Below are 27,836 nucleotides of genomic sequence, written 5' to 3'. Positions count from 1 at the left end.
AAGCGCCCTTCGTGCTACGTTTCACGTACAGGTATGAAATTCGGTAGACGCATGTAACAGCCCAATACCTAAAAAAAAAAAAAAAAAAAAGTCTCTGGGTAAAAAAAAATCTGAAAACCCAACAAAAAGTGAGATATTTTGAATTTTCTCTGCAATTTTTTTTGCAGTTTTTGAGATTTCCAGACGTTGTAGTTTAACAAACTCCTCCTACAGCTTTAATCACATCAACATCATATTTGGTCAGTCTAATCTAAAGGCCTTTGCAACGTTAAATTGCGAAGATCTTGAGTTTTCGCTGAAGGGCGTGTCCATGGTGGCCTGACAAATTTCGATGTTTCACCAGGAAACAGGAAGTTGTTGTAACTCGGGCATACAATATCCGATCTGCCCCAAACTTCACAGTTGTGATAAGAGTCCTGGCCTAAAGACATCTATATGCCAATATTCAGTTAGCCATAGCGCCACCTGCTGGCAACAGGAAATGACATGCTTTACATTGTAATTCACTCCCAGAAACACATTTAAATATGCCACGAAGTACCAAACATACTAGAAACAAGTTAATGCATGCAACACTTGGCTAAGTGCTAATATTTGCACTAACACAATGAAACAGAAAGGTGTTGTAACTCAGGCATACAATGTCCAGTCTGCTCCAAACTTCACATGTTTGATAATAGTCCTGGCCTGAAGACATCTACATGGCAAAATTCAGTTACAGTCAAAGCGCCACCTGTTGGCATCAGGAAGTGTGGCATTTTGAAATGACTTTGCCATAATTCTCCTCTATTTACTCGCTTACATGCATGTCACCCACTGTTCACTGTTTTCCTCAGGTCAACAGGTGGCAGTGAGCCAGGTCTGCCCGATCTGTCCAGATTATTATTATTATAAAAGGCATGATTTTGTCATGATTTGCCAGATGAACACTGTAATCAGGGAATAATAATGGGCAGAGCATGACCTGCAAATGTGGATTCTGACTCAAGTTCCAACCTTTTTTTCTTTGTTTTTTTAGGGTACTCTGTTTATGTACCATTTAATCTAGTAAAACCAACTGAGGTTTCATTCGGCTTACACCGTGTCTTGCACCAGACGCAAGCCATTATAATTAGTGATGTTGTCTACACTGCATCCAGCATGGCGTGGTGCGACACAGCAAATTCCCCATAAGCTGATAAATAAACTGATGCCCCGTTCTATTTCTGATGTACTCAATGCTTGTGCTACTTCTGACATGAAAAACAAATAGATTTGCAACCGTTGCTTTGCCACATCCAGTGTAGACCATAGACTGTAAAAAAAGATGGGCAGCGTGTGTCTCTGCTTCCTTCCACTGTAGAAAAATGAAGCCAAAATGTCCCAGTAACGGTCGTTGCTGATTATGTCATTTGGAGCCCAAGTCTGTGCAGTATTGAACCTGAGTTGGAACCACAGCATCAAGGTCCCGCCCACAATCCCACTCCCGCAGACTCAATCGCAAGCACAGCTGTCAATCATGACATTACACTCTGTTTTTATAGCGTCATATAACTAACTAAAACCAAACTTATTGGGAAAATGAACACTTGTACATACTTATGCTTGATAAGAACTACATAAAATGACAGAAACCTTTGGAAAAAAAATGATTTGAAGTGTAATTGTCCCATTTGATTACATGGAGAGGGCGGGGTTTAAGATATATGTACTGCAGCTAGCCACCATCAAAATGCTTTGGCTTCACTTTTCAGGACTTGTGCAGCACACTTGGTGTAGACCGTCTCAAGCAGTTGTGGTACAAATAACTGTCACACCCGTTGTAGACACGGTGTTAGAATCAATGAGGATGCGGGATGTAACAGAAGGATTTGGCAGGGCTGAATCCCATTCCAATAAAGCCACCACTTACTGTGGTTAACATCTGCTGACTAACACTAAATGTTAAAAAACCGTCCACCTAGCACTTGTTTTCAAAGACATAAACTCAGTTCCAATGTGGTATCTCACTTTCTACTGTGCACATACTGTAGGCAGCCACTGTACCTTCAAAGGCAGCATCCTGACAGAAAAGAAACCTTCAAAGAGATGGATTTGAAATGCTTCTCATGGGCGGGAATTCACACAGGCAGCACACAAGTAGCACTTCATGTGAAACACATTATACTTGCAGTAATTAACACACACAATCGATTCCAATTTTCATGTTGCTGAGCTAACAACTTGATACAAATAAATGCATAACATAAATATCAGATGAAATAAAATTGTTTTAATTAGATGATGATTTTTAATCAATACTTTTCAGTGCTGAATAAAACAGTTTAATTTAAAACTGATGTTTTCGTGGATGACTATTTACTCTGAGCTTACCACAGTGCATTCTGGGACTGTCTTATCGGCAACAAATACATGCTACAATGCATTTGCCTACAGTTTGGAACAACCTTTACATCAGGAGGGGACTAATGCTTAAAAGTGTTACCTTAGGAGATTAGTGTCTTGGTTGTCTTGGTTGGAGTGTATAGAGAAAAATTACATTTACAGTTTTGATTAGAGTGCTAGGAAAATGAGTAAAACGGCTCCACTAACATCTGCTACTTAGTCCACTAACTAGTATCCCTCTTAACCTCAGTTAAATAGGGTGCTACATACTTGTGTGCTGAATTGTGTTGTGATTTCAAAACTTTCATTTACTGCATCAAAAATATAGTGGAATTGCAACCCTAAATGCCAGCATTGCAATTTTGCAGTGTTTTCCCAAATTATACCCCAATGTGAAGTTTGCTTGAATTTTTTTTTTTTTATTATTTTTTTAACTAATTGCTTCCTAAAGACATCTTTAAAGGTGAAAAATAGTACAATATTAATCTCTGGGTCTCAAGGACCTATCCAGATTGTGAATTACACCAGCTCCGATGAAAGCTGAAACGAACTGAAGGATGTCTTGCAAACTGTGTGACTGAATATGTGAGGCTTAATCCAGATGAGACAGCCGGCATTTTTCCTCTTTAGAACATAATTATAGATGGAGAGAGAGTGAAAGAGCAAGGGAGATTGTTGAGGGGGGATTTGAAGGGGTTTTGGTAGATTTATTGCACACCTGAATCTCCACAGCCATTCAAAATATAGACTCAGTCCTTTGACCATTTTGGCATACTTGGGCAAATTACTTCTGTGACTGTGTGTGGCTTCTGCGCCACATTTCTCCTTATAAAGTAATTACACAATGGCTATCATTCATTCAGTGAGTCTTCATTGTCTTACATTGTCTTAATGGCACAAAGTGAACATTTGTTCCCATGGAAATGCATTGTGATGATGGTGGAAAGAACAATCACAGATTGATATTAGCTATAATTTTTTCTTACATCACAGATCTTTTTCATCATCAGTTGATGTCCAATTGCTATCTGTCTATCCAGTTGCTATACATTCTATCTATTTAGTCTGTCTATCTATTGTTCGATCTATCATTCTGTCTGCAAGTCAAGAGATTTTTCACCCCTCTTTTAACATTTCAGGACTCTATTGTTGTAAACCAATCAAAGAAGACAATTCTAAGGGTCTCAAACCAAAGAGCAAGTGATTCAAATAAACTTTTTTTTTTTCTTTTTTTTTTTTTTTGCCATACAACTTACACATACATATATATATATATATATATATATATATATATATATATATATGTATATATATATATATGTATATGTATGTATGTATGTATGTATATATATATATATATATATATATATATAATCATTGTGAAGATTGTATCTCAGTCCGCGGATCCCAGTCAGGGACATTAACCATGGATTCTTATCTCTCTCCATCTTTTCAGCTAAAGGCCACTCTTAGACTCATCTTTCAAGCATTTGACAAGATTCACCTCATACCTGGCTTTTCCAGCTCTCGAGTTCTCATTTATGAGATGACTACTTTTTTTTTTTTTTTTTTTTTTTTTGGCTTTTCTCATAATGGTTGTGGTTAAAGTTTGGGTAGAACAAGATGGTTCTAAATCATGACAAAAGTGCATCTGCGACCCTGAGCCCATGAGTGACTGATTGGGCACGACCGTGCCTGAAAATTAAATTTGATTTACTTGAGTGTTTGGGAGGCATGAAGAGATATTACTCAGGTGCTTCAATCGTAGCGTAGCTGTATATGAGTGTCAGTTGCAAAGGTAGTGATTGCATATGATTATATGCAATACTTGAGATTCTTTGTAGATGAGAACCTGGAAACACGGCCCTCTCAAATCCACATTAAATTACCCTCTACTCATACGGACATCGAGGACATCCACCCATCGGTCTTGACCTTCAGATCCATTGATTACCTTATCACACAGGGATTACTCTGGCATCTACAGTGCCGTACCTCTCGGCCCATTCCTAATACTGTCAGTATGGATGAGTGAAGTAGTTTTCTTTCTTTCCATAAGAGATTAAACTTAATTTTTAGATGATTTTTGTATGTGGTTTCGGCATCATATTGATCTGTGGTGGTGACCTTTACATTTATTGAGCCGTTTGGTAAATTGCCCTTGTTGTCATCTGTCTTTTCCACAGAATGAAAGTCACTCGGGTACATCATATCATTGAAGGAATTGTGAGGACTCTTCAAAAATTATTATTAGTATTATTAGTATTATTATTATTAAGAAATTGTTATTTTTGGGGATTAAATTCACCGAAAGTGACTGTAAAGACATTTATAATGTTGCAAAAGAATTCTATTTCAAATAAATGCTGTTATTTTTCTATTCAATGAATTGTAAAAAAAAATGTATCATGTTTCCACAAAAATATTAAGCTGCACAACTGTTTTCAACATTGAGCAGCACATCAGCATATTAAGCCCTCTTCACACTACCAGCGACATGCAGTGACAAAGCGACATGATCCCATTCATTTCAATAGAGAGCTGCCGATTTCTGGCGACACATGTAACAGTGACTGTTGGCAACAGGATGGGGGCATGTCCAGCGACATGACAAAGTTGAGATATGTTTAACATTATGCAAATGAAGAGCGACTTTCAGGAGCGACAACCAATAGGGGTGGAGTCATTGAGTCAGTGGAGTGCACGTGATCTGTCACTACATCCTGTAGTGGAGTGTTGAGGCAGAGAAGTTAAGAGAATTTAATTTTAGCGGTCAGCAACATTCCTAAAATTTATGATATGTCTCTTTGTATGTATGGTGGTACTCAACATGTTGACTCTAAGCCTAAATGGTTTCATGAACCCAGATAGACCGGTGCTTGCCCTTGTACAGCAGATAAATAGCCGTGATGGCAAAGACCACGCTCTGTTTATCGTTCATCTTTAATGTTCAGCATTTTATGTACTGATTCCATTTATATTTAGTCTTTTTCTTCTAAAATGTTTGTAGCAGTAATGCAGAGACAAAGTCACTGGCAGTGTGAACGCAGCTTTTAGAATGATTTCTGAAGGATCATGTGAGACTGAAGACTGGAGTAATGGCTGCTGAAAATTCAGCTTTGCCATCACAGGAATAGATTACATTTTAAATATAATGAAATAGAAAACAGTTATTTTAAATTCACAATATTGCTGGGGTTTTTTTTTATACTTTAATTAAATAAATGCAGCCTTATAATAAACATAGACTTCTTCTTTCAAAAACATAAACAATCTTACCAAACCTAAACTTTTGAATGATAGTGTTTATGACCAAAAGTATACATAAAAGTGTACACCTCGTTTATTATTTTATTTTTAAATAAAATTTTCATTTGACCATTGAATGAATGATGCCATATTGTGATTGCATATTGTCACTATGTCCTTGCCTTCTTTCTTTTCTTTCTTTTTCTTTCGTGAACAACATTCTAAATTGCTCTCTAACTCCCTCTCTCTTTATCTTTCTCACTCTTTCCTGTCTCAATTTTACTCTAACATCTTGGTTTGAAGTGGACCTGAAGTGGTGACTTCCCAAGACACATGGTCTCACTCGAGTGAATGATATTCTTCGACAGGAGTGAAATAAGATACAATATCATTCCTTTATTCCTGTAACCTCTTTTTTTTTTTTTGCCGCAGCAGTGCTTTAGAGACCCAGTGGGCCTACCTTATTCCTGCTTCCCTCTCTGACCATGGCGGTCCCCCAGTTCTATCACTATCAATTAAATTATCAGCAATGGATGCGCACGGGCATGAAATTGCTTTACGTTTTCTCACAGGGTCTTGCTGCCAGCCACAATTTCCCCAGCTACATTTCACACAGCAGACGGGTGGGCTGAAAAAAGTCCTTTTTGACCGTTTTGAGGATTTGTCAGGGAATGTTGAAGACAAGAAATGGGCCATTGGGCCAAGAGCTCAGCAGGCTACACAGGAAACCTACTAAGAGGGTCAAGAGCTCAAGTGAACTTTCTTGAAAGCCCTATTTTTGGCATCATTATCAGCAATGTTGTGACTCAGATTTAAGCACTTGAAGTTTCTGTGATGTCTCAATTTGTCTCTCTTCCCACCACCAAAACTAACTTGCACAACTTTTGCAACTTTCTAAATGAGTTTCTAAGAGTCCTCTTGGTTTTATCCTATAACATCATAGAGCCCAGTAAGTGAGAATCACACAGGGAGGAGTTTTAAAACTCAGGGAGGCTTGAAAATGTCAAATGTAATGCTTTTCTCATCTTTGGCTTTGGCTGATGTTCATCTACCCATGGTACAGTGTCATTCATCAATCTGAAAGGCTGCAACCAAAAGTAAATACTCAGAGAGGAACATGAAGTCAAAGGTTAGCTGTTGGTATTGAGCTGCTTAATGTCATCATTGGTCTTATTCTCAAAAGTCAAAAGTCAGTAGCCAGCTTCTGTGACCATGAGCATGTTGGAGACATAGTGATAAATGATACGTCGAAGCACACAAAACTCATGAGAGGAGAAAATCTCATTTGGTGGCTTATTGTAGAAAGGTTTGTGAAAGTAAGAAACAATGTATTAAAAAAAGAAGCAATGACATTTTTAAAGGGAGAGGATCATCTAAAGTTTTGAAAGATCTTTTTTTTTTTTTTTTTTTTTTTTTTTTACTTTTTAAAAACAAATGTATTCTTTATACATTGTACATTTAAAAAAAAATGTATTTAATTTGAACAATTAATGATTAAATTAACAATTTATTGTTTTGTTTTTTTCAGTGTAGAATTCAGTGTATATATGTGTAAAATGTTAATAAAACTTAGGCAATGCACAGATTCTTTTACAGAAACGATGGTTTACTTAACGTTTAGGTCTGAAATCACAAATTCTATACTTTAATATGATAAACTGCAAAAGCTCCTAGCATGTATTTGTAGCTATTTACATATCTTAGTCACGTCAAAAGCACATCATAGAAATTGCCTGACATGTTGTGGCAGCCAAAGTCAAAGTATAAAAGGCAATTTTGGATTAGCATAAGATTTTCAAATCGTAAGATTGTAATCTGATTTCAACCTCAGGTGCTTCAGAACTCTACATATGTATCTGTATGGTGTACGTGCACAACGTTTGAGTTTTGTGACTGGTGTCCTATTGAGCTACAAGTTCACAGTGTCTAGCAGATATATTACATATTTAGCACAGTAACATTCACTGTTGAATTCTTGGCCTTTTAGCTCAGTAAACCTGAACGCTGTCAGTCAGAACACCACCTCATAAATGTATTTTCAACAAAGACCAAAGATTTGCAATAGGAAGCAAAAGGAGTATACATGTGAAGTTAGTGTAAAATTCTAAAGAGTCATATTTATTTATTGCTTTTCATATGACTGTAACAAATATCCCAAAGCATAAATTTGTCAGAGTGGCAGAAAAGGTCAAGCTGTATGTTGGAATGGGTGAATTCGCTGGCGGAATAATGAATCAGGCAGATAAGAGACTAAAGCAGGCCTCTCTTATCTTCCATACACTTAAGATATTTTGTTTTGCTGCTGAATTGAAGATTGAGTTTTTCTTTTATTTTCAGAAGACAGGGGATCTCACAGATAGAGCAAGATAGGATGGACAGGAAGGACAGAAAAGAGTAAAAAAAAAAAAAAAGAGGGGGAACCATTTAGTCAAGTTTTTTTGTTTGTTTTAATCCAGCAATGATACATTAAAAGAAAAAAATATATATAAATATATATATATATGAGGTTATATATATATAACCTTATATATATATATATATAAGGTTATATATATATATATATATATATATATATATATATATATATATATATATATATATAACCTTATATATATATATATATATATATATATATATCGATTTATGTCAGGGCAACAGCTGGAGCCTATAGAATGCAGTTATATGACCCTAAAATTCAAGATATTGGGACAAAAATGCCCCAGTATGAGTTTTTGTGTAATATTTATATCATGTGATAAAAATAACAAGATAAAGCAATATCACACGAACGACAAGAGCAATATCACACCAATGCTGTTTTTGTTATGAGTGCAAATGTGATACTGATTTTATGCAACAGTTCAATTAATAAGAAGCTACTATTGTGTTTTTTTTTTTTTTAGACACAATATTGTCTGTCACGTCAGAACGATTGTGGGTCTCCGAGCAACACAGCAGTGTTTCTGAGTGAATTCGCATTGTGAACGAATTGGGTGAATCAATGATTCAATGGCCCATTCATAAAGAAGGCCATTTACTTCATGACTTACTCATTTTGACATTTACCGCCACCTACTGGCAGTTTTAGTTTCTTATTTAGAGTATTATTAAAAAAAAAAAAAAAAAAAAAAAAAAAAACATTAAAGGTATAGTTCACCCAAAAGTGAAAATTCTGTTATCATTTATTCGCCCTCATGGCCGTTGTAGCCTAAACATTTATGTGTAATAAATTGTTGAATCAAATATAATATTTCTTTCTAAAGCTACTTTTGTAATGTCTATTTGATGCTTTTCTCGTTTAACACAATAATGACTTTAAATTATCTTTTGGGAGTAATTTCTCAGCCAAATTTGATGTGCGATTAATTTGCAAATAATTAGATTAATTGCCACATCGTGTAATTAATTAGATTAAAAATTTTAATCGCTTGACAGCCCTAATATCTTACCAACCCCAAACTTTTCAATAGTAGCGTGGTTCACTCAAAAATTACATTGTCTCAAATTAAATGGGGGAAAAATCATAATTTTTACTTATGTCACTGCACATATTGTGAAGTATACTGACTAATTTGATAAAAAAAAAAATCCTCTTTTGTTGACATCACCATGCAGGCTATGAATAATGTCAACCAATAGCCAAATACTTACTGTAGCAAATACCAACTATTTCTTTCTTTCTGGCTCCATTCTGCTGTGTAATACTAGCTTTTCACTATCAAGTCCATTCCAGATCGATGAAATCAAGTCCTGTTCTCCCTTTTGTCTCTTTTAGTATCTTGTTTTGCTTTGACAAACTCCACAGTGCGGAAGTAAAATGGGTTGCACGTTAACAGACCTGCAAACATTTTATATAATATTTATAATCTTTTAATATATTTATAATATTTATTAATATATATATATATATATATATATATATATATATATATATATATATATATGTATGTTTGTGTGTGTGTGTGTGTGTGTGTGTGTGTGTGTGTGTGTGTGTGTGTGTGTGTGATGTAATCTGCGAAAACCCATCACATGGTGAAATTTTACCTATCACAGCTGAATGCAAGCACTTTCCAAATATGTTTTTACTTCTTTCATAGCTTGTCTGTAACAAAAGTTATGGTTATCTGAAGTCGGCTGATCACACTGATTTTCAGGAATGGAATTCTGAGAAAAACAGGTTTAAATAACTGTCACCCCCTTTTTTCGCATAGACATGAAAATGCACTATCCAAACATAAATGGTTGTAATTCAAGAATGCTTTGGAATATAGACCTAAGGTTGGTCTTGTTTTAAAGAAGACACTTGTCAAATTATCGTAGAAGTGAAATAAATTATGAAAGTGAAATAAAAAAAAAAAGTTTAAGTTTATTAAAATGTAAAAATATAATTGTTTATATTTTATAATAATATATTACAAAGCATGTTTTACTCTTAAACTGCAATAAAATAAAAAGCCAAAAATGTCAACATTCCAAATTTTAGGTTGAAATATTTCAAAAATGAGCTTTCAATAAGATTTTGTTTGGGCGCAGTACCAAACTTTTTCACTAGATGACACCCAAGCTCCATATCTGACCATTTAAGGGCACCTCCATTTATTTGAGTAAACTGAACCATATATTTCCATATTTTCATACATTTTATGAAGTAGACATCCTATTCAGAAGTAGTATCGCTAAAATCGCTATTTTTTCTGCACTTAACAGGCGAATTTTGCCAAGATATTTTCGGAGATGATAGACAAGATAGATTAATTTAATGAAAACCCAATTTTGACAAAAAAAAAAAAAAAAAATTACATTCAACCTATTCTTTGACCTTAACGAAAACGTTCCATATATATATATGGAACGTTTTCGTTAAAGTCAAAGAATAAAAACTTTTTTCTTTCTCTCTCCTGATCGATATTGTTTCTTTCTCTGTGTTTTAAGGTGGTGGATATTCAGGGTTGGACAGTTCATTCAGTTATATCATTCCTTGACAAATCTCATATTGATTATTTTCTTCTTACCATGCCCTCAGTCTTTACAATCTGCACATTATTTGTCTCTCACAAGTCTTATGTAATACTCAATAGACCTTGAATATAAAGCACATAATTAGTCTGCGTTGTTGAGGAAAGTGAAATGTTCCAGTATTGTTATACGAAATATCAGCACTCTCGGAGCCCTGCTTGTTCAATCAGATTAGAGTACCTTAACTAACAGCTGTATTTTTCTGGCACACAAAGGGTTATAAATGAATGAACTCAACTAGGATGACAGCTGGCAACATTAAACCTCAATAGTAAATACAACTACTACTAATAAAGACAGTTTAGGAGGGTTTTCATTATTATTTGCCCAGCTGAAAGCTGTGTGTGCATTAAAAACAGTAATTTGTGGTCATTAGTTCATTAAAGTCTGTCTTCCTCTAACAGGCTAGAGTCTCCAACAAGGACACTGACACTGGAGGCTCCCAAAGGTGTTGAAGTGAACGCGGGAGTAGGGGAATTCAAAGCTTCTTGTAGGAAAGATCTCACTTTAGAATCTTCAGAAGGAGAGGTGAGTATGTGAAATTGTATATGGGAAACCATGCAGATCTCAAAAAAGGTTCAAAATAAAGGCTCTTTCTTGGCATCTATAGTTCCATGAATATATTTTAACATCTATGTAACCTTTCCATTCCACAAAAAGTTCTTTATAGTGAAAAAAGGTTCTTCTATCTTCCAAAAATGGTTGTTCTATCTTCCAAAAAAAAAAAAAAAAAAAAACCTTTGGAACCTTTATTTTAGCCAGGACTCATGGATGAACAAAGGCAGTCCCAATGAACAAGAAACTTCCAGAATGCATAAACAAATAACACACAAACCATTATACATGAAATTATGTTGTGTCTTTACTGAACACACTTTGTAAACAACATTAACAATGCAGGGTGGAAAATTTATGTGAATTTTTGGATGTGCACTACTAATCTTATTTTTGTTTTAAGATTTGTGAAGATTCATTTAGCAAGGATGTCTTTAATTGATCAAAAGAGACAGTTTTTTTTATGTGTCACGGTTTCTACAACTGTTTTTAACATTGAAAATAATAATTACAAAAAGTTAATCTGCACCAAATCAGCATATTAGAATGTGAATTATGTGATACTGAAAACTGGAGTAATGACTGATCACAGGAATAACAATATTTTCACAATATTACTGTTTTTACTTTATTTTGAATAAATATATACAGACTTAGTGAGCATAAAAGTCTTCTTAAAAAAAAAAATAATAATAATAATAAAAAAACATTTTAAAAAATCTTAGCAAAACCAAACATTTGAACAGTAACTGGTTGACCTTCCTTTCCCAGTAATAACTGTTCAGTAAAGACATGAAAATGCATCATCATTTGTGTGTAATTTGTATAAATAAATTGTTTCCATTGTTGTGGCTTATGTTAGCATTTAAAACTTCCATTTATCTTTGAAACACAAATGAATATATTTTTAATGAAACATAAGATATTTGTGTCCCTCCATTAAAGTTCCATTCACCCAAAATGTTGACGCTTCATAAAGCTTATAAAGACATTGTAAACGTTTTCCATATGAATCAAACAGTTTAGTCCAAGTCTTCTAAAGAGACTGAATTGCTTTATATGATGAACAGATTTAATTTATGCTTTTATTCACATAAACACTGATCAGTGCACACTGATCAAGCCTGCTCTTCCACAAGAACCAATGAGTTTTGTTTACAAGAATTAAGCTGTGTTTGAGCTTTCATTGACTATATTTGATATGCTCAATATATGTGTGCTGATCAGTGTGCTATTAGATCTGTTCATCACATGAAGCGATTGTGTCTCATCAGAAGCTGTGGATTAATCTGCTCAATTCATATAGATTACTTTTGATATGTCTTTATGAACTTTTTGTAAGTTTTGGCTATGTGGACTTTCACTTAAGTTGTGTTAATTTGTGTTTTAAAGAAGAATGAAAGTTTAATGGGTTTAAAACAGGAGTAATTGATGGCAACATTTGCAGTTTTAGTTTCATGAACTAATTCTTGAACAGAAACATGTTTTAGTCTGGTAGTGTATTACTGGTTTTAGTTGAAGATCAAGTCAAATTTTATAAGCAATTGTGCTGAAATCCCAGTAAATCCAAAGGGTTCACATACATTTTCTTCGTCACAAAAGTGTTTTTATTGGTAGAGCATACTGTACTTACTGTACGTAAAAAGCTCTGAATGAGTTATCTAATGTTCACATCTCACATGTGTTGCATTAGACCTTTTCTTAAGGTGGTAGATGTGACTTCTCACAGTTCTATCTGGTCAGATGTGAGTGGCTCATGTCCTCCATAATTGCCTCAACCAAACACCTCCTAATTCTTCAGATCTTTCTCCTTTTCCTTGCTCATACTGTTTTTTTTTTTTTCTTTTCTTTCTGTTCTTTGTCTTCCTGTTATACACTATGTCTGTCTACATCTTTCCCTGTCTACAAGCCTAATTCACTGTCCAGTAATTGCAGTGTTAGTGTAATTCTAAGAGCACCTTGAACATGTTTAGATTATCCATGCTCACCACTACCCCCCACCCCCCTTTCGTTCAAATTAGTGCCGTCATGTTGAGCTGCCTAGCTCTCTTTCTCCCCCTTTCTCTTCCTTTGTCTCTCTCTCCTTATCCTATCTCACTTTAGTAACTGCCCAGGCTATTTAATTAACTTCCATGAGTCCAAGTCATATATCATGCTGTTCTGTCACCTCTTTGGGAAAAAGTTTTTTTTTTTTTTTTTTTCTTTTCTTTTCTTTTTTTCTTCTTTTGTGCCTGATATAGCAGGATGGTGCAGTGAGGAGTGGTATAAGAAAAAGTTGTTGATGCTCAGTAAGGGCACTTCTAAAACTTTAGTTGTTTCTTAAAGTAATAGTTGACACAAAAATGAATAGTCATTTACTCACTCAACTGTCTTTTTTCAGTGGAAAACAAAAGGAGAAATTTCAGGGAACATCCTGGTCACTCTGTTCCATGCAATTACAGTGAATGGGGCCGGAGCTTTAAAAAGGATAACAAAAGCAGATACAGTACAACCCATTATAATCAGTGGTGCTGTCTACACTAAATACGGCATGACGCAACAAAAAGCATTTTTTTTTTTTTTTTTTTTTTTGGTAGAAACCTTGTTTTTTCAGGATTCTTTGATGAATAGACAGCTCAAAAGAACATCATTTAAAATTTAAATTGTTTTTTATATAAATGTATTTACTGTCGCATAGTGTAAATAAGCCTGATGAATCATTCATAAATCATGCTTATTCAGACTGGTTTAAACTGGATCCACTAATTCATTGAAAAGATCTTACTCAAACAACAATTCATTTATGTATTTCTCATGAACACACGTAGAGCTAGGGTGGATGTTAAGACTTTCAATAAATAAAGACTTAAAGGGATAGTTCACCTAAAAATGAAAATTCTGTCATTATTTACTCGCTCAAGTAGTTTCAAACCTGTATGAATTTCATTGTTCTGCTGAATATTCTTCCAAATATCTTCCTTTGTGTTCAGCAGAACAAGGAAATTCATACAGGTTTGGAACTACTTGAGGGTGAGTAAATGATGACAGAATTTTCATTTTTGATGTACCATCCCTTTAAATTTTTATTATATGGGTTCAGAAGACTTGTAGCACACTATAGTTGAAGTGACTACTTTTATTGTGCTTTAGCATCCCTTTTCAAATTGTGTTCAAATTTCTTATTTTGAGTTCCACTGAGAAAAATAAAAAGTCTTTTGGTTTTGGAATGACATGACATGATATTAGAGTTAGTAAATAATGACTGAATTTTCATTTTGGAGTGATCTAATCATTTAAGTTTCTAAGGTTTTTTTTTTTTTTTTCCTCTCATCATTTAACCTTTATCTCTGTCTGTCTCTCTCACGGCCAGCTCTTGCTTTTGCTCTCTCTCTCTCTTTCTCTGCCCGTCTTTATGAACAAGCTTAGTAATTTAGAACAAATGCTCATATCAGCACAATCCCATCCTGTTTGCCCCCATCTCTCCCTGTAATTCCCCAGAGGGAAGAGACGCTGAAAATAGATGCCTCTGTCAATTTGGAGAAGAGAGTCAAGTGCATTAGACAGCTGAGACGAGAAATCAAATCAATGTTGTCAGCAGCCAACTCTTAAGAGGGCAATGTTAAAAAGTTTGGGGTGAGAGAATTAAAGGGGAATGGCTGAATGGGTCCATGTCCTATTGCCTTTTCTCTTCCTGCTGCCCATTAAGATCAAGGGAAATGAGAAGTGACTGCTGTATGTGCTCTGATAGCTCTCGTGAGAGAGAGGGAGAACAGACCCTGCATACTGTTTCTTTAGTTGAGCTCATTACTGTCATGTATCTACTAAAACAGGGAGTATTTATACACAGAGTAAATGAGGGAACTAAACAGGAAACAGCTGAACAGAATGATTAACTAACGAGTAACCAAGGAAACTAACAAGGGTAAGGTGAACGTTACACTGAAAGGATACGCAAGAAACCTAAGCATATGAACAAAAACACAATGAAATGAAACCAAACCCTGACAGAACTCCCCCATCCCGGAGGGGGCGTCCTCGCGCCGTATACACAAGTCTATCGATGGAAGGAGGGGGTTTGGGTGGAGGATGATGAGCGGCTGGAGAAGGACAGGAGACAGAAGGAGCCAGCAAAGGGGGATATCATGGCAGAACTGGCAGAAGGAGGAACTAGGGCGGAGCCCTAATGGTCTTCCTGAACGAGCCTGGGGGCCGACCAACGGCGGTGGACCTGGACAAGGTGGAGAGACCCAAGCGAAACCACGAGGACGACATCCCAGGGTGACATCGCAAGCCTGAAAGGGCAGAGGTGTCTTTGTTGGCTCAAGTGACCATGGTGGAGGCGGGGGCCTGGCAGAATAGGGCGACACGGGAGGGAGCGAGGAGCGAGGGAGGAACCCGGTGGAGCCAAAGGGGTGGAGGACTGAGGCGCAGCTGGAGGTCCAGACATCCGTGGAGAAACCAGGATGATGAGAGACCAAGGTGGAGCTGAAAGGACGAGGCAGACCAGTCGAGCCTGAGTGATGGCGGACCACGGTGGAGCTGATGGAGCGCAAAGCCAAGATGGAGCCGAAGGGCTGACAGGTTGAGATGGAGAAATGGGCCTGGAGGCCTGAGTTGCCAGGAGATCCGCTTCAAAGAGCTGTGCTGGTGGTAAAGAAGACCGAGGTGGAGCCAAAGTGCTTGTAGGAGTCAGTGGTGAGGGCAGAGCCGAGGAGCTGCGAGGCACCAGCGGGATAGGCCAGTCCAGAATCATAGGTGTCTTATCCAGATGAGGAGAGAGTTCGAGAGTAGGGGAAATTTTGGGAGTTGGCTCCACTCTAAAATCAATGAGCCAGTGATCCTTATCTGGCCCTGGAGTGGACTGTTTAAATGACACTGTTTCCGTGATTGACATGGCAATATATCCTGACCTATGGATGGATATGGCAACTGGGACTGGCTCTGGGACGAACTCTTTGGCACTTGTGACACATTGACATTCCAGTACAGAATGGCTCTTTAGGCATTATCCTGAACATTGTATAAGCATTGCTTTTACATGTCATAGAACAGAGTAAATGCTTTCAGGAACATACGTAAACGTCACATCCTTTCGATTTTACCCAGCAAAAACAGCCCAAGTCCTTCACATAAAAATCAGCCTTTTCAGGCTTTTAACTTAGAGAATCGGGGTCTCGTTCTTTATCACATGATCCTTCAGTAATCATTCTAACATGATGATTTGGTTCCCAAGAAACATTTCTTATTATTTTCAATGTTTAAAACAGTTCTGCTTATTATTTTTTAAACACCATGATACATTTTTGACACAAAAAGTTCAAAAGAATCATTTATTTGTAATAGTTTTTTTTTTTCTAACAATGTAAAAGTACTTACTGTAACTTGATCAATTATATTCATCTTTGCTGTCTAAAAGTATCAATTTTTTATTAAAAAAAATTATCTCAAACATTACTGTGTAAATAGATGATATTATATTACATGAAATGTAATGATATTAGATGAAAATGTTAAACACAAGGTCAATTTTATCTTGACATTCAACTACTGAATGTCAAGATAAAATTGTAGAAAAAAAACAGTGCTACGTAAATGTACTTAGGATTACCCCAGCATAGCTCTCAAGATCAGTTTCATTATGCTAAACACCATCACCATCATCATGATGCATGAAATTAAGTACCTATTTTGTTGTTGTGCTTGCGTTACATGGCAGCTGTAGAGCCTATTAAATCCCCCATTCTCTCCACCTGAACACTCCCTCTCACTTCAGCCAGCCAATGAGGCGGTGGATATAGATACATATGGTGTCGACAAGCTGAGGAGACGGGGGAGCTGAAGCAGGCATATGTACGCTAATGTTTCATTTGTTTGTGCAAAGCTCCAATATGGTGTCCATTTGAGACCAGCCCTTAAACCCATGCATCTTAATAAAGCCACTAGGGTGTGTGATAGGGACAAACTAACGAGAGAAACGCTCCTAAACTAGCCCTGCTACTGAAGCAGACTCATCTATCAGCAGACAAATCTATCAGAAGCCCCGTGGTGCAATAGAGAGGGGGTAGATCCTATGAGGTTAATAATCCAACAGTCAAATTACTGCCAGCGGTTTGTTTTGCCCCTGGGTTGTTTCTACGTGATGGCGGTGAGGTTTTATTTTCTATTATTCTAGAGTATGGAGTCCCATGGCACTTCTCTCTGCCAAGCTTAGCGGCACTTTTTTCAAAGTGTGACTCTAAAATTCAGGGGGAAAATGCAGTTTTTGGAGTGTTTTTATTTGTGCCAACTCCATTTGGGCTTATCCGTCTGTTGTTGCTCTCCTCTCTTAAGTCTTTTGTCAGTTGTATAGGATTCTTAGCCACATGGTTGTTTGTAAATATAAAAATGTTTTTGATGTCACATTATACCGTTCTTCTAATCAGCACATGGGCTGTAGGTATCATCCATTAAGAGAGGACAAGTGAGGCCTTTTTGGGTTCTCTGAAGTACCAGTATGTGGGTTTCTAAAGAGAATAAAAGTATTCTGTGTGAAACTTAAAAAAAAGTTTCTTCTATGGCATTAGACTGTAAACCCTCCTGTTTAGGTACTGGAAACTTTTTTTAATACCCAAACCATATACCACACAAGTATGCAAATGCAAACACCATTTTTGAAATGTGTTAGAATGCAATTCATAATGCAATACAAATTCACAATGTGTTCTCATTGTTGGCACAAGGGGCGCTATAGAAGACATTAGATATTAAAGTGTCTTCTTCTATAGTCAGTTTTCTCTGTTTGGTCCACTACAGTTTGACAAGCAATGTTTTGCTCTTTGTGAAGATGTTTAATAAAGTTTGTTAAACTTTTGAAAAGTGTATAGCTAGCTATCTGAAAAATAACACATCCACTTTAATGGAACACATATTTCAAGGTTGCTCTATCACCCACTTAAGTACTGAGGTTTGTTTCCACACAACAACACAAAAGAAGATATTTTTAAGAATGTTTCAACTGTTTGTCCATGCAATATTCAGAACAACTTTAGACCCCATTGACTTTTATTGTGTGGACAAAGAACACAGATTTTCAGAATTATTTTCTGTGCTTCACAGATCATCATTCAGGTTTGGAACAACATGGGGCTTAGTAAATGATGAAAGAATTTTAATTTTGGTTAGTTATCTCTTTACTATGAAAGCCCGTTTCCGCCACTAAATAAAAATATAAAAAAAGTAATTGCGACTTTTTTATCTCAGAATTCTGACTTTTTATCTCGCGATTGCGAGTTTATATCTCTCAATTCTGACTTTTTTTCTCACAATTCTGAGATATAAACTCGCAATTGCGTGATATAAAGTAAAAATTCTGAGATATAAACTCGCAGTTGCATGATATAAAGTCACAATTCTGAGATATAAACTCGCAATTGCGTGATATAAAGTAAAAATTCTGAGATATAAACTCGCAGTTGCATGATATAAAGTCACAATTCTGAGATATAAACTCGCAATTGCGTGATATAAAGTAAAAATTCTGAGATATAAACTCGCAGTTGCATGATATAAAGTCACAATTCTGAGATATAAACTCACAATTGTGAGAAAAAAAGTCAGAATTGTGACTTTATATCACGCAATTGCAAGTTTATATCTCAGAATTCTGACTTTATAACACAATTGTGATAAAAAAAAAGTCAGAATTGCAAGAAAAAAGAATTGTGACTTTATATCACGCAATTGCAAGTTTATATCTCAGAATTCTGACTTTATAACACAATTGTGATAAAAAAAAAGTCAGAATTGCAAGAAAAAAGAATTGTGACTTTATATCACGCAATTGCAAGTTTATATATCAGAATTCTGACTTTATAACACAATTGTGAGAAAAAAGTCAGAATTGTGACTTTATATCACGCAATTGCGAGTTTATACGTATATCAGAATTCTGACTTTATAACTTGCAATTGTGAGGAAAAAAAGTCAGAATTGCGAGTTATAAAGTCAGAATTACGAGGAAAAAAGTCAGAATTCAGACTTTATATCACGCAATTGTGAGTTTATATCTCACAATTCTGACTTTATAACTCGCAATTGTGAGAAAAGTCAGAATTCTGAGATAAAAAGTCGCAATTACTGTTTTTATTTTTTTATTTAGTGGCGGAAACGGGCTTCCATACTTTACACAATATACACACAAGCCAAGAAATGAAAAAGTAATGTTAAAAAATAATAATTGAGAATACTGACACCTGTATTGGCATTTGTGTAACACTTGACCTTTGTAGAATAATGGGAAAGACAAGTATGCAGCCAAAGGTCCATAAACTTTTTATCTTTGGGAGCTCCAACCATCAATTTGTATTAGTAGTCCAGAAGTAAATGAAACGTGTGGCAACTGCGCGCTAGAATTGTTTGATTGTCACAGGTCGTAAAGAAAAGAACAAAAGAGATTGAGATTGGAGATCTCAGCAATCTGTCTGTGTTTTATAGCATGTGACTCTACTCATCTCCAGAGCGTAATGGAGTATGTGATACACACGAATACCTCATGAAATCTGATGGGTCACCTGTATGTGTTTCTATCCCCCTCCCTTCATATCAGCTGCATTTCCAAAAACCTTCCTATCCTCCCCAGATTTAGCTCTTTTCTCGACCTGTTCATTTTCATTTGCTGCTTACCCTCCTCCAGCTGTGACATGTGAGAAATCATGCATGAAAAAATGTTTGGACCGACTATAATTGGCCTTCTCTACACAAATAAACACGCAAGTGTACACACACACATTCCCCGATAGTGTTTCCAGAATGGGAAGAGGTTTGTAAACAACGCACCATTTTTTTTATCCCATTGTTGACTGACAGTAATTCATACAGACACTTTCATTTGGGGAGGGTGCCATCTCTAATCCCCTCATAAGATGACCTAAATGACTTCCGTTCCGACTTCTTCCCTTGTCTCTTTCTCTCTCTTGCTCCCCGTGGTTGGCCCCCCGCCCCTCTCATAGTGTCTCTCAGTAGGGGTCATGATAGCTGTCAGCAGGCGGTACCATTAGCCATGCCACATCTCAGAAAATTCCGGAATTCCGTCTCTTGGCAGAAAACGGAAGAGTGTTTAAAATGGAATTGGATTTGAGGGTCTGTTTTGGGCCAAGGAGGCACTCACCGGTATTAGGTGACACAATGCATGAGGACATGTCGGCTAACCGAATGCCAAAATAGAATTTTAGTAATTTGGCAATGAAGGGGATGAAGTGATAAAAGCATTTAGAGGACAAATGCAAATTCCTTAAAGAGAACAGAGACAGAAGTACATGTAAAGCAGGGGACTAAGCTTTGAGGTGGCATTAATCATTAAGTATCAATGATGGGCATTTAATTTAAGTTACTTTTGCATCAAATTTTATTCTTTATTTTTATAGTGGGTAGTAGCATTGTAACCAATCACAGATGTACTGTGGACCGAAAAAGTATTTGAGCACTTTTGGACACATTCAAAATGTCTTTCATTGCATTAGATACAAATAACAAGTGGCACCTGCAAACAAATTTTTGGTTTTGGCCCAAATGGTTTTGAAGGAGCGAAATCATAGAAAGAAAAAGTGATGTATAATTAGCACTTAACTTAATTTGCATTAACTTAAATGGTGTCTGTTTAATTAAAATTTTGGTATTGGTGATTTAAAAAAATAAAAGAAGATTTCGGTGCATCACTAGTATGATGTAAGTTCACAAAGTGTCCAAGTATATCAATAAACTTGTTCCACAAAGTTTGACAACCAGAAAGTCCTTATTTTAAGCAATATATGAGCTGACTTCTCACACATTCTGACTTTATTTCTCACAATTGTGTTTATAACTCGCAATTCTGACTTTTTTTCTCAGAATTGTGAGATATAAACTCACAATTGCAAGTTATAAAGACCAAATTGTGAAAAATAAACTTGTAGTTGTGAGGGAAAAGTTAGAATATAAATATTTCATATCATTCTAGCAATGTGCAATACTTTATGGAACAGAAAGTCACTATAGATGCTTGTCAACAGCTTGAGGGTAATTGGAGTTGTGAAAGTGCAATGTTCTGCATTACTCAAGTGGGCTTTAAAGTAGGCTCAGGTTTAACCTGTTTCTTACTCTATACACTGTGAACATACATTAGAAGTGTTCTGAAATCCTCTGAAAGTTTGACTGGATTATATGAAGAGTTTGGTTCCAAAACGCTATAACTCCATTTTGATTAATTTGAGTAAAAAGGTGTTTTCTTTACCAAGAAAGTGGCAAGATGAAAACCACTATTTTCTGTTTCAAACTTTCACATAGCATCTTTTGGTTATAAAAACATTAAAAATTCAAATCTACATTTTGATTTTAAAAGGTTTATTATAAAAACGGATATTTTTTCCCCCAAAATGCAATAAATCCATGACACATTTTTTTTTTTTTTTTCAAAATGCAATTAATCCATCAATATAAAAGTTATTTTTCATATTGAAAATACACATCAAAGTAAGTTGATCCACATATATGACAGCCTCTGAACTTTGTCAATACTAATCTTATATACAGGCATTTGACTAAAAATACATTCAGTCGTCGCTCCCAAAATGAATTCAACGAGTCATCTTGTTAATGTTAAATTAATTATGTCTCTGTTTGTCATTACAGATTAAAGAGTATCTGGCGTCACCGCACGGTTAAAATAAACACATTTACCGAGTATATTGGTATTAAAAACAGCTTTTAAAAACTGTCCATTATTCAGTTTTGGGGACCGTGACGGAAGATCGATGCTGTCATGGAACAAGCAACAGCCGGCATTTTTCCTCCTCCCGACTCGAGTGCCTCATCTTCTTAATCTCCTCACGTAAATAATTACATTTCGATGACTTGCGTTTCTTCCCACCACAGAAACCACCACAGGTTCAATGCCGTCAAAATTATTCCTTTTTCTGTTTTTGTTGATCACAAAGTACAAAGCAGATAAGGAAAACTAGGATGCTGGGTATATTCAGAGTGCCGCCATTACTGTTTACAGTGCGTGGAATGGTGCGCTGTGATTGGTTGAGCAGATATATCGCATTCTGCAGAGAAAGGAGACTGGCGTTTGTCGCGTTTTGTAAAGAAAGGGAGAAAACATGACAGAATAACACGACGGATATCGCATTTTGCGCAAAATTAATAAATTACTTTTCAATACCGACCAGATACAATACTGGTTTTGGCGGAAACTCAGTTTTTTTAAAAATGGCGTTTATTGCGTTTTGGAACCAAACTCTTCTTATGTAGACCTTGGCCTTACATTTGGAATAGTGCGCTGTGATTGGTTGAGCGGATATATCGCATTCTGCAGAGAAAGGAGACTGGCGTTTGTCGCATTTTGGAAAGAAAGGGAGAAAACATGATAGAATAACACGACGAATATCGCATTTTGCGCAAAATTTATAAATTACTTTTCAATACCGACCAGATACAATACTGGTTTTGGAACCAAACTCTTCATATGTAGACCTTGGCCTTAGATTTCAATTGAAGTTTATTTGCTTTTTTACAAATGTGCCTCTCATATGTTTTTTTTTTTTTTTTATAAGACCAATTACCCCTTTTGCCCACATATGTTTTATATATTTATTTATTTTGTTTGCCATGACTTTTTCATTTACATTGCTCCCATTGACATGTGCTCATCTTCATACAAATTGCCCTGAACTTACTGCACTTATAGAGGAACAAACATACAGAGGTTCTTAAAGTCCCCTTGGGTGTGTTTAATGCTGGTTTTAGGACAGTTAACATTATGCAGTACATTACAGCACTTAACTTGCATTCAACTCTAAAGAAATGTCAAGTATGGCAGTTCACGTATAGGTACATGTAAAGTTCATTTTGAGGTCTGTGTGTGCATAAAAAAATGTTGATTGTATAAAAATCAAATTCACATTTGATAAGTGTTATATTGAAGTTTGCAGGGCACTTGGAGAGAGCAAAATGAAAAACTGATGCAGCAAAAAACGAGACAATGAGAGACAAAGTGAGAGACAGATAGGAAAAGTGGCTGTGCGCTGTCCTGCTGACAGCAAAGCATCATGGGGGCTTGTTTGTGCAAATGTTTATAGAGATATGCCCTGTCATCACCTCAGATACCATTACTTACAGTAATTAGTTCTTCATTGTTGGTGTCTTCTCTCTCTTTCTCTCTCTCCCTCCTTTGTTTTTTGTCACTTACCTACAGCATATGAGTTATGGTAAAGATTATTTGGCCTTTCCTAGCTGTCAGAGCCAACAGACTTTTTGGAACTGATAAATACAGGAATCAACATATTTATAAATCAAAGGGCAAACAGACTTTTAATGAAATGTAGTTCATGCCCCTGGTGATGTTCTAGCTCCTGGTCCATATCTGGAAATTAAATGTGTGTCCTTTAGGAGGAATTAATGCACCAGGATTGTGTCATGGCTTACATTTACTCTAAAAAATGCTGGGTTGTTTCAATCCATATTTGACCCAAATTTGGGTTGAAATAACCCAACATTTTCTAGTGTGAAGCCAGAGTTTTCATTTATAATCTTGCATCTTAGGTGTTTATTCAAGTTTGGGCACTTTTATGTCCCAGGGTTTGCTTTTTTGCTTTTTATTAAAAGTTAAAGAACAAATGCCAAACTGGGAAAGTACTTGCCAATTTTTGTGAGCAGTACACCTTAGAATAGTCAATGAACAGACTTTGGGGGTCTGAAGCTGGGAAATGGTCTTAAGGAGATACTAAGCAACACACACACACACACACACACACATACAGAGAGAGAGAGAGAGAGACTAGACTGGACTGGTCAGATTGTTGTGTCTTAACCACTGAGGACAACACTGTTCAACTATGTATGTCTCAAATAATGATACAGTCTTTCATCAGTGTGGCGTTTTTATATGAGTAAATGCAGTGTAATCTTAAATTACTATTATTATGTTGATTTTATCTGAAGGCTTTGATTATAATGTCTGTATTCTTGTATTTTCTGCTCTTCTCTCCTCGCCTCTCCTCTTCTCAGATCTTTCTAAACGCAAACTCAATCCGTCTTGGAAATCTTCCACATGGGAGCGTGGACCCATTGCTTGGTCCAGGGACCACATACCCCAAACAGACTGTGTACGAGGTGTGTGTATGTCCCAGCGGCAAGCTCTATCTGTCTCCTGCAGAGAGCTCTTCTACCTGCCAGACAACCAATAGTGTGTGTCTCTGGAGCTGAGAAAGGTGGGTGGGCCATGAACCACCCAGCACCAGAAAGGCCTTCCTTCACCTTCCCTCTCTTGCTCCTTTCCTTCCTTCTTTGGTTCCTCTGTCCTATTCTCTTTCTTAAGAATATTCTGTAATGCCTTTCTTTTATCCACTCTTCCATCTGTCTATCTGCCCTTACATTTGTCCATCAAGTATCTGTCTGTCTATCTGTCTGTCTGTCTATCTGTCTGTTTGTCTATCTACCCTGTAAACCCAAATAAGTTGACAAAATGAAAAAAAAAAAAAAAAAAAAAAAGAGGTAATCAGTTACATCTTTTTTTTTTTTTTTAAAGTTAAGAAATTCAAAGTTTAAGCAGAACTGGCAGATTTCAATTTTGTGCTCGTACATTTTAATTGCTCTTAACTTGAAATTTTTGAGTATGTTAAATCATACATTAAACTTAAAATTATCATGTAATCTCAACTTATATTTTTGGAAATTCAGCTAGCTTTAACTAATTCAGCAAATGCTAATTGGTAACACAATGCTTTGATAACATTAACATAGCATAGCAATTGCTGAAAGAGTACGACAATATAGAACATTTATGATATACCTGTTCTCAAACTAAGCTCATGCTCCACTCATCACCATGATGGTGCAGTAACCCCCCAAAAAACTCTGCATAACAAACTCTTCTAAATTCAGATAGCAAAGCATTAAACACTACTAAATCCCCTACTTAACATTAATCTTGCACAAAAACTTTATATAACACTTAATTTTAGCATTTATTCTCCCTTTCGAGTCATGGCAAAGCATGCTGGGAAATAGAAATCCCAGCCCAGTTTCAGGTAAATTTAAGTTTGTCTAAATGAAAAGAAACAAGTTCATAAAACTCAAAACAATGAAACAACTCAGATAATTTAAAATGTGTCAGTTTTGTGATATCAAAAGAAAAATAAAGTTCTAAATACTAATAAAAGTTAATTTGATTGAACTAATTTGTTTCATTTCAGTTTGCCCAACTCAAACCAATTAATTATTTTGAGCGTTAGGGTATCTATCTATCTATCTATCTATCTATCTATCTATCTGTCTGTCTGTCTGTCTGTCTGTCTGTCTGTCTGTCTGTCTGTCTGTCTGTCTGTCTGCCTGTCTGTCTGTCTGTCTGTCTGTCTGTCATCAAAGCATCTTTCTCACACTGACTGTATATCACACTTTCACTTCATTTTGTCCTTTTTTTGTCTTCTCTTGTTTATTCTCTTTTTCTTTCAATTTCTCTTCCTTCCCATCTTCCTCTTCCTCCTTGTCCTCTCAAGCAGAATTCAGGAATCATTTGATGTATCTTGGCTCGGTTGAAGCCACATCTTCCCAATCTGTAAATGGAGCAGAAACTCTTTCTCTTTTTTTTTTTTTTTTGGTATGTGTGTATTTTGTTCCTCTTATTTTTGTATGAGCGTCTGACTCAGTGGAGGATTGTGAATGTGTGCCGGGACGCTGGACTGCACTCATGAATGAGCACACACACGGCGACCCGCAAACGAGCGCGTGTTTTTCTAAAGAAGATACTAAGGTGCCTTTGCTACTGTTAGTAAAGCACATCACCTGCTACTGTCCCTCCACGTGCAGTGAGACTAACCTCCGCTAGGAAAACTGACCGAACGAACCTTCTCCTCTCCTTTAGTTCATTGGTCAAAAAGATAATACGATAAACTGAAAGAAAACAAAAACTCTTTTTTTTTTTCTTTTTTTTTTCCTCTTGGATGTTTCTTTTTTTGGAAAAAAGCACAAGATTATGCCATGTATATAACAACATTAATAAATAATAATAAAAAGAGAAAGTTTATTTTAAGAATTTTGTATTCAAGAATGCTTGATAATGTTTCTTTTTTTATTGTTTTAGTCTCATGGACATGTTTACATGTACTATGGTGAGTCAATGTTAAAAAAAAAATGTTTGTTTATTTGTTTTATTTTTAAAAAACTCTTTCCTGTTATCAACCAAATTAAACTTTTGGATTGTGTTTAGGTCCTAACTAAAATTGATCCTGCCAGTCAAAAAGAGGTGCCGTAATATTTTTCCCAACTGTTTTCTTCTTTCTTTCTTTCTTTTTTCTTTGTGTGTGTGTGTGTGTGTGTGTGTGTGTGTGTGTGTGTGTCTTGGTTATTCCCTCCACATGATGCAGTGCAAAAAATCAATATTGCAAGTTTATTATTAATCGTCATTGTTACATTATTTACTGTTTTCAGTGTTTCAGACCATGGACCACTGCACTTGAGTAAATTAAAATATGATTTAGAGGGTCATTTCTGCAAAAAAGATCTCAAAGTGAAAGTGAACTGCCAATATGGAATAACCATGCATAGTGTTCTGTAGGGAAAAGTGTATACAGTTATGAGAAATAGTTTTTGACCTATCTGGAATTAAATGCATTTACGCAAGAATAGCTCCTAAAATATAATTTCATAGTAATACATTAAATGATAATCAAAGACAGTTCCATTTCATAAGCAACGTGCACAGATTTAGAAGCCATTCATGTAAAAATCTAATTCCAAAGAGGTTAACAAACTTATTGTATACAGCAGTAATCCAATAACACTTGTGTTTATGGCTGTCATCATTCTCATTATGACACATTATGAAACATTGTCGTTTGAGAATTTTGACTGCAGTTTTCTTCAGTTGTGAGAGACATATAAAGTATGTTTGGCAATAGGAGATAAAAGGTGAAAAATGACGTAATCAAGCCTATAATAACTCTAAGTAAGTATAACTCTAAGTTTAAAAGCTCAACTTTGTTTTTTGGATAACCAAGACATGGCAAAAGATATCCAAGCCACAAATGCCCTCATAAATGTTTAAAATATGGAAAAACCTGACTGGATTCTAGATAGCAAACTCTAGAATAACACAGAACAGGCTAATGTACAGTAGTATGAGGTGCTTAGCATCAAAATAACTATTTATTTATTTTTGTGTTTACGTTCTGTAGGAGAGAAGATTTCTTAAACTAAAACAAAGATATATTTTCTTACAAATCCTATGCAATGTGTTTGTAAGATTGCTGTGAGGTTGGAATATTATTCAGTTATATAAGAGGTCATGTTAATGTCCTAGATTTTCTTTTCGTCATAACTCCAATATTATAACATTCAAATTAATCTGGCTCATGAAATGAGTTTGAAAATAATTAAAAATAAACATGAAATGATGAACACATGCAAATATGTTTATTTGGGAAATTAAATGTCTTTATTTGGGAGATGAAACCCAATCACTGTCTTTCCCTTCGTTCAATTTCCATGTTATTTCTCAGCAATTTTAGTGCCATTGACATTTGGCAGAGTCTAGGGGAGTTGGTTTATTTTCTGTGAAGAAAAGTATGGACAAATGTTACTACATCTCCTGGTCTCTGTCTTTTTATTTCTCGGTTTTCTGTCCATTTTCTATCAATTTTTGACTAGAATGGGTAGAGGCA

At 35.8% G+C, this 27,836-nt stretch overlaps 1 protein-coding gene across 1 annotated transcript in view; it reads left to right on the top strand.

Moving 5' to 3' along the window:
- The window catches only part of LOC127514759 (zeta-sarcoglycan), a 315,734-nt gene extending 288,159 nt beyond the window's left edge, over window positions 1-27,575 (top strand). The window contains exons 7-8 of the mRNA XM_051897924.1: window positions 11,034-11,157; window positions 24,184-27,575. Of these exons, the coding sequence (XP_051753884.1) occupies window positions 11,034-11,157; window positions 24,184-24,381 (322 nt within the window). The 3' untranslated portion in view covers window positions 24,382-27,575. The remainder of the gene's footprint in view (window positions 1-11,033; window positions 11,158-24,183) is intronic.
- The last annotated feature ends 261 nt before the right edge of the window (window positions 27,576-27,836 follow it).

The sequence above is a fragment of the Ctenopharyngodon idella genome, chromosome 1, assembly GCF_019924925.1.
Source record: "Ctenopharyngodon idella isolate HZGC_01 chromosome 1, HZGC01, whole genome shotgun sequence".
NCBI classification, from domain to species: domain Eukaryota; kingdom Metazoa; phylum Chordata; class Actinopteri; order Cypriniformes; family Xenocyprididae; genus Ctenopharyngodon; species Ctenopharyngodon idella.
The sequence above is the reverse complement of the archived record's forward strand: the minus strand, read 5'-3'. Positions and strand labels throughout refer to the sequence as shown.